The 12,300-nt window shown below is 40.6% G+C and overlaps 1 protein-coding gene and 1 long non-coding RNA gene across 6 annotated transcripts in view; one reads left to right on the top strand and one right to left on the bottom strand.

Moving 5' to 3' along the window:
* The window catches only part of LOC119007582, a 28,944-nt gene extending 26,735 nt beyond the window's left edge, over positions 1-2,209 (top strand). The window contains exon 2 of the long non-coding RNA XR_005071162.1: positions 2,023-2,209. This is a non-coding gene — a long non-coding RNA (uncharacterized LOC119007582). The remainder of the gene's footprint in view (positions 1-2,022) is intronic.
* Positions 1-12,300, bottom strand: part of fgf13a (fibroblast growth factor 13a) — a 109,141-nt gene that overhangs the window by 3,025 nt on the left and 93,816 nt on the right. For all 5 annotated transcript variants that reach the window (XM_037077351.1, XM_037077350.1, XM_037077353.1 and 2 more), the window contains one exon: positions 2,757-2,955. In XM_037077351.1, coding sequence (XP_036933246.1) covers positions 2,757-2,955 — 199 coding nt within the window. The remainder of the gene's footprint in view (positions 1-2,756; positions 2,956-12,300) is intronic.

Raw genomic sequence — 12,300 nt, 5'->3', positions numbered from 1 at the left:
TGATTACAAGGTCCTGTGATGGTATAACATGAGATCTTACTTATAGTTCCCTGTAAACTGCTGAATCAACAATCCCAGCAGACCAGGTTTGGTGCTGTAGTGGAAAAAAAATCCTGTATTCACAGCATTGCATTATAAATTCAGGAGTTGCTAGTGCTTTAGCTTTGCTGTGTATGCAGCATTGGCCCAATCTGCATCTCAGCAGGCACTTTTCAGAAGAAATATCAGTAATCTGAGGTTCACAGTCTTTGGTTTCAGGATGTTGTCAACATCCTTCTGCCGAGGACGCTATTTGATGTTCATTCCACAGGGAGCATGTGGCTGAAACAGCAAACCCAGCCCTTCAGACACTTCACTTAGCCCAGCATTTTTTGTTAGAGCAGCAATCCAGAGACCATCCTTATACACATCAATCAACTGCAGGGTTTCCCAGGGGAACTGCTGATGATTGGTTCCACTCTTGTTAGTGACAGTGTTGTATGATCCTAATGGTGGGTTGATTGACCTTCGGTCTTACTGTATCACCTCAACACCACTGCTGCTAGTTGTTTTTAATCATTAATCCCCAACAGCCATCCGTCTTGTCATTTTTCACATTCCACCACACAAATCTCCTTGTATTTCTGTGACAGACGCCACTTGACAGACTACACGCTTTTTCCCGAGAAAGGCAGCTCTTTGTGTCTTGCTTCAAGACTTTCAGGGAGGAACTGTAAGAGGATTTTCCTGTTTCGGTTTGAGTGACATGAGCTGAACTTGCTCCATCCAGAGGAAGACAGAACGAGAGGCTGTGGGCTGAGACTCACAGACTGGAACTAGCAGAGTAGTGAGTAATGGCTGGAAGAGACGCCATTGCCAATGCACAGACAGCTTCTTAATTGGTGCCCTGTAACACCACTGCCTCTGAATCTTTATGAGCTGCTGGAACAAATTCTCCTTTATTTTGCTTTCTTTCTGTCCTTTTCCTTTGCAAAGCTCTTTCCAAACCTCTTGCTAAATCTGGAATTTATATAAGAGATTTGGTAAATATTGTGCATTACTGGATAATTTCAAGTTTGTGCATGAGAAGGGGAACATCTAACATTGCTGGGTATTAAATCAAATGCATTTATTCAATTTTATTTTTCTCATTTTGGATTTGCTGTTGGACCTCATCTCTTCCTGTAGATAACATATGCACAAGGGAGCTGAGGGGAATGGTTTTTGGAATCTGTTGGAATTAGTGTCTCACCCAGCCTATATCTATCCTCTTCTTCTCTTTTTCAGTATTTTTCTCTCCGCATAAAGCAAGGCAATCATTCTCTTGCCATTGCGCTTAAGTGTGTTTGAGACCCCCTAGATGGCCCAGTAAATGAAAGTGAAAAGCTATTATAGAGATCTCTGAGGGCAGACACAGATTCTTAATAAGATGCTGGCTGGAGGAGCTCCATCAAAGATGCATTGCATCGGCAAAACAGAAAAAATGAAGAATTTTTACTCCCAACGGGGGAATATCCAGCACTGAAATCACTAGTAGATCTCTGCTAAATTAAAACCCCATATTATTAAGATAATGCACACATGTAAAATATCTACAACTTTTACTTTCTTTCATGTGAAGAGGATGTACAATAGTATTTTAAAACTCACCTGTCACAAAAAACTGTTCAGTTCAGTCAGATGGCTGAGAGGACAGCTCTTTATTTTTCAATGGTCTCTCATTCTTTCAGGTTGTAAAAAGTCCTCTTTACAAACAGTTGCTATTGCTGCATGAAGGACTTTTCAGCTACTTACTGTAGACCCCAGTCATGCAAGCAGGCATGTTAATGTGCACACACAAGAATATAGTGAAAATATCAAAAGAGCCACATGTGACACACTAACTTTGAAAGACTCCTCAATCGACAATCTCAGGAAAGTGCCCTCTTGTTGTCATTGTTAGATTTTTTGTGTGGCGAGCCTTTTATTTCTTAGTGAGAGAGTGCACTTTTATCCTACTGAGGTGAAAGCAGACTCTCTCTCTCTCTCTCTCTCTGTTGACAGGTAAATCTGTGTCTTGTTGAAGATGAAAGGACTGTGGCCTTTTCAGCAGACAGAACAGTGCCTTGTCTCCTCCTCTCCTCCCTGTTTCCTCTGCTCTCCAAAGCCACACCACCACACACATAGCCTGCACGGGTGGGGTTCTCTGTGACTTTACTACAATGAAAATAAAGTCTTGGCTGCTACTATTCGAAGTGTTTAAACGTATTGTTCCTGCTGTTTCAGTTGAAGCCAATAGCCTGTGACAAGCTAGAGGAAGCTACTGAAAAGGTCCACACCAGTATATTTAAGAAAAGGGTTAAATGGCAGAGGGTCATCAATCAACCATTTTTTATTTGTGTAGCCTGTAAACTTTGGAAAATCCCTCCCTTTACACTATTTTGATGTTAGGTTAGATGGGCTCTGACCATTTCTGTAACTTTTTGAAACCAACCAAATGATATTCACACCTTTTTCACACCCTGAAGGTCAGTTGTGTGGAGGGGAAGAAAGAGACAGAGTTTGAACTCTTTTTTGTTTTGTTTTTTTCATTCTGAGAAAGACTGTCTATATCATTTTATTCTATATTGAAGCAATATCATGTCGCCCCTTCTCTATGACAGTTATCTTTGAGTGTATCCATTTTGGACAACTGTAAACACTTTGATTCTCAAGAAGGCGGACTACACATTTCTTGAAATAGTTCTTACCTTCAACGCTGAATGGTATAATGTAAAAAGAGATCGGGGCAGACTTACCTTTTAGAGGTTTGGGGAGGAAGTGGGCTGCTGGCTTGTTCTTCTTGACATGGTTCCCCTTCATGATTTCTCCTTCCTTGTTCAGACCGAGGTACCAGCCCCTGCCTGACTGCTGCTGCCGGTATATCATGGAGGAGTATGTCACATAATAGTTCTCAAACACCGACTCCTTGAATTTGCACTCTGGCGTAAAGTGTTCCTGTGGGAGGGGGGAGAAAGAGAAACAGATACAGTGTATAGTAGCTGTTACACACTAACTCACACGGCCTCAAGAGTCTTTGACATACTATGAATGGAAGCATCTGAAATATTATAGTTAATTACTGGAGAATGCAGCTTAGTAGCAGTACATCACACTGCATCGTCGGTCCAGCACACACTTGGGCATGATAAGAGGGAAGAAACCATCACAAGGTTCATGCCCCTGCTTTAACATTTTGTCTCTTGAGAATCTTCTAAATCTATTCATTCCATTTACTCTGGTAAATAATGTAGCACTTTATAGCATGGATAACAGTAATATGACGGATACAGAGGAGTATTAATAAAACATGAGGGCTAGATGAAGACCTCTTTTTCTCAATTTGCTCCAAGCTGTTAATTATGTATGGGCAGCTCATTATCTTTGAGTATCATCTGCTGTATTTAAGGTTTTGTTGGAAACCTTCATTTGTGACTGCCACTCGACTGTGTATCCAAGTACAGACCTTTTTAAACTTCACTTTAACATGCTCACATACAATCTGTCTGCACTTGGGTCATGCATGTTGGTTCTCCATCTATTGTTTTATGTTATCAGGGTTCTTCCTTGTCTTTTTTACTAATGAACTCGCAGTGGGGACTCTCCATAGAGACGTGTGATTTTGCTGTTCATCTTCCAGACTCCATACTGTGCAAGGCTTAACTCCCCCTTCTGCTTGCTTCTACTGCATCTATAGGATCTGCCTATTAATGCTACAACAGTGCGGCTGAGGTTTACGTTGTTGGAGGCCAGATTTTGTTTATGTAGGCACAAGTGTAGATGTGTGTGTGTGTGCTTCATTGTGCTTAGATACATGAGAGTGTTTGTTTGGTCCAATTTGTGGAGCTGCTTGAGCAGTAAGTCTACAAAACAGAGTCTAATCAGTTAGAAGACAATTTCCCTAGAGAGAGATCGAGGGACAGTGCACGAGAGAAAGGCAAATAAAGACAAGTGAAGCTAGTCAGCAGTGCATTGTTCTTACCATGCCTTTTAAATATTCTTAGGACACATTCTCTGTATGTGAGAACACAAAGACTACGCGCAAATGCTATTTTCACAGTTTTCACACAACCGGAATAGCCAACGGATCAAAACTCAGACTGGATATTACAAAGTGATCTTTCTTAGACAACAGTGGATGCCTCTTTGAGATCGAAACAGGTCCACCCAGGATCAAACCTGTTATAAAAACATCACTTCAGTGGGTGTCAGTGGTGAGAGTGATGACGTGTCCCCAGGGCCAAAGACCCATGGTAAGATTATGACAAACAACATGTCACTACCAGACACCGAATCATCCATAACAGCCTCTCTGTTTTAGCAGCGCTTACAGGACTTCAAACGACCGAATGATGTTTGGTGATGTGCTGTGACGCTTTGGTACACAATGCAGCTTAAACTTAGAAAAAGCTATGTGGCCTAATAGCATTGAACAGTAATGGGTTTGAAAATGTGCACTTGTTGAACTTGTGAAAACAGCAATCTAGTACACTTCCATATTGTATCGTAATTTATTACATGCAACCACCGAGCCAGTTTAAGACACTAAAAGCCAGACCCACATACAGTAATTGACAAGCACACACATTCATCATCCCTCGGATCTGGCCTTCACAGATCACACTAGACAGAAATCTCTAACAAAGTTGAAGTCACAGGAAGCTTGTGACGTATCACCTCAATGGGATACATCCTGTTAGCTCAGCTCTGGTTCTCAGTTAAGCTGCAACATCACAGGGGTACCAAACACTCCATTTGAATAAATGCTAAGCCCACCAGGGGGGCTGTGGAGCCAGCTGGGAGCTTACAGTGTTATGGTTCAGTAAGAAATTAGTCTCCAGTTCTTACTTTGGAATAAGAGAGAATTTAGAGTGGATAAATAAGAAGAAGAAGAAGAAGAAGAAGAAGGAAAGGAAAAAAAGGAGGGATTTGTCAAGTAAATTGGCAACATGCACTCTTAACCTATGTTTCTGGAGAGAGACAAAGGTTCATGTTCAGGGTTAGGGTAAGGATAATGACTGCTCTTTGTCTTTCTGAACACCCATAAATATTCATACTCTTGTGCTCTCACTTGAGCATAAAAATGTCTCCCTTCCCATATCCAGCAAATGTGAGATATACAGTACACGACACACGACATACAGCACAGTCAAGAACACTTGAAGAACATTTAAAGCCTAATGGACTCAAGCAACACTTGATAAAGCACTCACTATTCCTATATGGATAGAGACTATAGCGTCCAAACCTTGTGAATGTATGGTTAAGATGCAGGACAAAATAAAACAAAAAACAAATTAAGCAAATGTTCTATTCCATGAGCCTTCATGATGTGTGAACAATCATGATCAGAACCCATGAACCCACGAGCTGAGCATTACACATGGGGCGCACACTTCACCAGCTGAGCTACAAGGGTGCCGCATAGCTTTATATATTTAATTCACAAACAGATTATTAGGTTGAAACAGAAAGATTACACCAGCTCCAGTTTGACTCAGACTGCACATCTGCAGTCACTAACAGTGTTCTTTGTTTTCAGCGACATAGAAGAGATCAATATATGTTTGAGGCCATATCTGCACTTAGGGTTACCTTTTATCTCAGCCTCAATCTAAGACAAGATGGGGATCTACAGTAGATTGCTTGTGTGTCTTGGCCTCGTCTTGTATTCACTGCATTGTGCCTTATATGATAGGTACACATTTTCTGTATTCAAATAGTACTTTCAATAAGTGGGATCACGTATTTGTTGCTGTAATTGTTCCTCCTATCCATACAGGCTGCAAAGAAACCTCCTCCTAAACTGTTTTTAGAGTGAGTCATGGATGACAAAATCTGCTTGGTCCGCACAAAAAGTTCTGCTAAAGCTGTTTGGAAACAGCAACAGCCCAAACAAGTGGCTACCATCCACAGTTATAATATTTTTGGTACAAAATTCACGTAACAGCATCGCTTTTTGACCAAATCATTTTCGATGTACTTATGGTCATGCTGGTATTATTTCAAGTTAGATAAAGTGAATCTATTTTCATAAGTGCATCTGCAATTCTTATTGCAATGTGATTTTGTTTCCGTGTGATGTTTGACACAATGTGTGGGTCTGATTTCCTTTGTCAAGATCTTGTTCACGCAAAGAAATGGCCACATGAGCTTGTGTTGTAATCTGTAAACACTTTTTATACAATTAAGTTAATTATGGAAACCTATAAGTTAATCCATGAATGTATCATAGTAATATTTTTCTTCACAATCAATGAGTGCTTAAGATCCAGTCTTTTTTTTTTATGTCGATGTAGGTACACAGCCTATTTAAGGGATTATGCAATTCCTTCGAGCAAACACTGTAGTTGAGTAAATTCTTTAGTGCAGTTCTTATTTCTGCAGTTCTACTAATAGATCCTAAAGGGGATATAAGACATTCTCCATGACAGCAGTTTGCGCAGCATCCTTCTCTCCAAACTGTTAACAGCTCCAGAGAAGTTCCAGCACCGACCCGGTGTCTTTGATCAGTGTATTCGGTTTGTTTGTATCACCAGCTTTGTTGCTTCTGTCCCAGCAGATTGTAGCAATATTGCACTCACAACAACAGAGTGGAAAAAGGATTTGCTACGTCTTGCTGCACATATTAAAGAAACTAGTCCTCTGTGAAAAAATGAAAACTCAGCATTGTCCTTCCAGTCCAGTCCAGTGTAATGTCAGGGAAGATGTTTGTACCCCTCAGATCATGGCTTTATCAAGAGAAACTGAACATAAAGACGACAAAATAAGATACTTAATGATACTTGAGATGCCCTTTTTTTAAAACAACAATGACTGGATAGCATGTAAAGTCTCAAAGCTGTATTGGAGGATCTACAATAACATTTTCAGACCTAAGATTACACAGATATTAACATTTTTCTAAAAATCTTGGTTTGTGGTGACCTTTTCTGTGCCAGCACTCTGTTGTTGGATTGTTAATTTAAGAAAAAAAGAAATGATCCTATTTTGGGGGTGTAGGACTTTTTCCTTTGCTGCCGTGGTATCAAAAAATATAGTGTACCGTTTTGTAACAAAGTTTAATATTCAGGTATTGTGACAAGGTTGCTATGAAATGTAAGGAACAAGGAGCGTCAATGGTGCTCGGTGTTACGTCGAGGCTTTTTACTGTGAAAGGTATCTTAGATTTTCCACCTCCTATCCTCTCTATGTAATTATAAGCAGTACATCAGATGTTTTGTCTTGTGTTGCTTTCTCAACCCTCCTTGTTAATACACTGTCTATTCACCACCCTCCGTGCTACACTGTCTTCTGTCTTTCTTCCTGCCCGACTCTGATTAGCAGCCGCAGCAGTCTCAGAAAGGCTTTGGCAGCATCCATCTCAGTTATGCACAAGCAGCAATTGAAAGCTAAACAACGGGCTGCTCAGCTCTTGAGCCAGGAGTTCTGTTCTACCTCTAATAATGAGCTTATGTGGACTTGGCTGGTTCTGCCCGCCCTGGAGAAGAATAAGAGTCTATTGATAAACAGACACATACAGAGAGATACAGTGCATTGAGGGCCAAGATGGAGGACAGGCTGCTGGCTGGCGCTGCTGTATTGGAGAGGGTCTGTGGACAGCAGCCTTCGCTCAGACTGACACAAGGAGGGGCCAAAATGGCAGGGGATCCCCATTTCTATTCTAGAAGGACTGTCATAGACAGAAACATTCAGTTTTCTTTTGAATGGGCTCCAGTTACGTCTTCATCAGTCAGTAGCATATCTATTGTTCACTGAAACCAATCTCTCTGTGAAAAAAATCTCTCATCACTTTAATCACTGACTTCAGTGCCAGATGGAGCGAGGGGGAAATCACTTTAGAAATAAAGAGCAGGACGCTATCTGCACTGAAATAATATCAGTCATGTCATCTCCCTCCCCTCCATGTCTCTATGGTGGTCTGTCTAAATGGACTTTTAACGATCCTATTACACTACATGGGCTTTTCCTTGAAATATGCAGCTATGACAAGTCTTTGTCCAAATGATGCACAGCTGCCGGCCTCACTTAAACAATGTCCAGGCAAGTGTTACAGCACTGTCTTAGCGTACTGAGTGCTGTTAGGATCTTTATATAAGCTGCATACGTTCCCCTGGTGTATCAGTCTGTCACAGATATGAGAAAATTAGTAGCTGTATTGTTGGGAGCCCTGCGAGATACTTTCTCCACATTTCACAGAAGTGGAATACACACAGTTCGTTCTATGTTTTCTGCAACCTCTGTGTGGGGGAAAAAGTAGTGTTTTCATTTTAGTTTATAGACCTTTATAGAAGATCTTAAGAAAGAATTGTAGAGTGAAAGCTTTAGGATCTTCTATTCATGCTTTCTGCCAACTTCATTTTTTCACCTCATTTTAATTGTGACATAACAGCTTCACCTTGTCCTGCTCATTTACATTATATTAATGCATACATATTATTCTCAGGGTTTATTGGTATTCATGTGCAGGATACGACTGAACAAAGACATATTTTACAGGTACTTTAACACACTTAATGGCATCACGCCAAAAATTTTTTTAAAAAAAAATGACCATATCCACCCAGGAAGCCGATAACTGCCATTACTACTGCAAAGTCACCAGTTTATCCAGAATGACGGGGTTTTAGAAGCACGAGAGATTTGCCTCAGAAATCTTTCCCTCCCACCCCCTCATCATCTTCTCTCTTCTAGAAAGGTCTGTAGTTACTGGCATGTAAATCTCATTTCAGTGCGGCGATGTTCACTTTAACAGCTCGACATGTAAACATGGCTGAACTGTCTCGTGAATAACATCTTCGATCTCACAATAATATCAGTTCTTGCATACAGAAATGTCTTAAACCCATATACATTTACAATCGTCCGTCTGTGTGAAGCCAATTTGATGTCATGGGCAACGGGCAGGCAGCGGCAGAGAACACTCTCGTATTTTACAGCGAGGGGGAATCCCAGCTTCATGGCAGTGTTCCTCGAGGTTTTTACGATCCAATAACTGCCTATACGAAAGAGACATTTAAAAGCGGATGCAAGTGTTGCGTAACATACTAAAGGGTGCCAGTTTCTCACATCCATCATCGTAAAACACTCGGAGCAGGCACACACTGACCAATCCAGGAAACCCCTTGTACTCTATCATACAATTACACTATTCAGCAGTTGTAAGGGTAACTGTGAAATGAATAATCATTAGCAAGGCGATCACGTCAAGAAAACATGATCATTTATGATGCACTCTCAAACAGCATTCTGTAGGCTTGGGGGGAGTAATTACAGACGAATGGTGTTTTTCTTGATCCAGTCAGCGGGAAGAGAAATACTGGCATAATGGATCTGATCTCCTCTGTAAAGATATTGGCCAGATTTTGCACCAGACGAGCCAAATCAATGCTGCGCACTGCCCCATGTGTATTCAGCTGCCATATCGAAACTAAGATGACACCAATTATGCCAATGAAATCATGGCTGAGGGCTGTGGTGGTGTCTTTGTAGCCACATCAGTGCTTGTGAGGCACACAAAGGCTAATAGAATGGCTGGCCAGTGAAGACAAATCGTCCTAAAGCCGGCTTTTCGATGTCCCAGTCTTTTCAGGGGAGTGGAAGTGGATTAAAAGGCACCTTTTTTTTCTTTAGCTAAAGATAAAGTACACTCACCGTGTTCATTTGTCTGGGAATAAATTGGAGAGCTTTAAGCTGGTGGAAAAGACTCTTGCAAATATGAAACACAAACAGACACACCCACACAGGGTACACACTCAGGCCAAATCGCACACACACAACACAAACTAGTTAATGACACGGCTCAATGGAGTGAAACCGTATAGCAGTGGTTATTTACCAAAGGCATTGTGCAGGCTGAATGGTTGAAAAGGCATGGGTGTGAGCCAACTACATATCTAACAGGAGCGTACTAAAAAGACGTCCATAATGTACATGTACAGTGACCTACAGCTGTTTTCTGTCTCTATTTCCTTTTATAGTTATAAACACCTACAATTATGATTTTATTGTAATAGTCTAAAGGATGAAATATGCCTTTACACAACTTCTGTATCCCCTTTTCAGGGATTCATTCTTTTGCCTGAATTTATACTTAAAGCTGCTAAAAGGAACTTTTAACTGGTTATGAAACAGTCTCAATTTGAGAAGCAATACATAGAAGCAAATGAGACTCTCGATAAGAAGATTGACTTGTTTTGTATAACTAGAATGGATATTCTTAATAACTGTCACTGGGTTCAATTCCAATTAATCTGAATTGGATACCTAATTGAATAAATACATTTTTTGGGGGGTGCTGAGGATGAGTTAAGGAGTCTTGCTGAAAAGACTCAGAGGAAAGACGCCCCTCTTAGGCTGGTGGTACAGTACGACACTAATCCCCAAAGACATCCCACATAAAATGACAGTTTCTTGTAATAGCTTTAAATCTAGACTAACGATGGGAGGAAAATACTTAAAGTGACTTGAGTGAGAGTTTAAAGCAGGTGGCACATTCATCTAGCAGCCTTTTTTTGGTTGTTTTTTTGTTTTTTCATCATCATCATCTTTTGTCTTCTTCTGTGCATTATTCACACAGCTGCCTCTTAATATGCATATCCAGAGTGCTTTACATGAGTGAGAATGTAATGGGTTTCATGTCAAATGCAGGAACTCTTTCTTTCACAGGATGTATGACCGCCGCAGGGATTCAGCCGGCCCAGTGATTTCGGTAAAAAAAAAAAAAAAAGGAGGCTGTAAACCTCAATGCTAACCTGATAAATAGCTCCACCCCAGGAGCCCTGAACTCTCCATTTTACACACACTCGCACAGAGCAGTCTAGACGAGACTCAACTGGAGCCTCGGTGACTCACACTTATTCAAATATGACCCACCAGGAAATTAATAACACCACTTCAAAGGCACCTCGTGAGTTATGTGGACTCCACATAGCCCACGATCTAAATTTATACCCACACATCTGTAAACATATCAAGAAAAAAGCTTAAATGTGTTTTTTACCTCCGGTTCACTAAAAAAAATATTCCCTGCATTGCTATGGATGCACGAGAGGGTATTTTGCTGGTAACTATGTTTTTGCAGCTTGCTTTAGATTATGATGACAACACTTTTTTTTTTTTTTTTTCCTTTTCTCGCTCACATTACTTTTGCAAAAGAAGAGGGGCACGCAGCTCAAGAGAGAATAGTAAAGTAAAATACATATTAATTGGTTCTTCCTCTCCCACACATTGACGCTGACAGATGAATATATTTTCACTGGTGCATTCTGTTTCACCCACACATGTGAACTCCCTCTCTCACTACTCATTTTTCTCTCACTCTCTCTTTTCCTTAGTGTGTGCTCTTATAGATACAGAACGCAGTTATGTACAAACGGTTGCACATACAGCAGATGCATATGTGAGTCTACACTCTAAAAGCCACTATAAGGAACGCTACTAAAGGAAATACCGTATGTAACATCAGACTAAATCTAAACATGAATGCAAATCTATAATTTAGTATGCATTAGAATTTGTGTCAAATATGTAAATTCCATATACATGTAAATCACATGAATTCTATTTATTATATTCACAAATAATCACTTATCATTCACTCACATTTATCATTCATGCATGCATGTAAGCAGCCACATGTATATAGGATAAAGCCGCAGCAGCAGCGCCTAAACCCCCCCACCCCCATCCACCCACCCAGAACTGCATCATCTGTTGTCCCTCCACTGTTCATTGGGAATCTCCCTCCGATGCTGACCTGCTATTGGCTGGTTTCACACGTGGCTTCAAGGCAGCATTTTACCATAGCAGCAATCCAAGTGAGACAGGCACTATTAGGCACCCAGCTACACATTCAATTCAATTCCCACTCTAATTTAGCTGAAACGGTGAGCTCCACATCCCATCCCCCCAACTGCATTCTTCCAATTTAACACACCTACAAGATGTACTGTATCTCACACGAGGGCTATTTTAAACAGCATATACTCAGCGAGCAGTATTCTCTCTAGACTGCGGCTTTTATGCTTTGCACCGCATGAAACAAATCTTTCATATTTTACCATAAAAATCAGAGAAACATGCAAATTCAGTGTGTGCCAGAGGAATTTAGTATTCTTTAGGTTGTATTGATTGTGGTTCAAATGCTCTGTCTGCTTACTGATTCTAGTTCTTTTATTAATCCTGATTCCCTTTTTTTGTGAATGTGTTATGTTATGTTTTTATTCTCTGCAGAGCAATGACAAAGTTCTTTCTACCTTGTACTACACAGTTTGTCTTATCTTTCTTGGACAGATGTCAGAA

The sequence above is a fragment of the Acanthopagrus latus genome, chromosome 18, assembly GCF_904848185.1.
Source record: "Acanthopagrus latus isolate v.2019 chromosome 18, fAcaLat1.1, whole genome shotgun sequence".
NCBI lineage: Eukaryota > Metazoa > Chordata > Actinopteri > Spariformes > Sparidae > Acanthopagrus > Acanthopagrus latus.
This window is presented reverse-complemented; position numbering and strand designations above follow the sequence as displayed.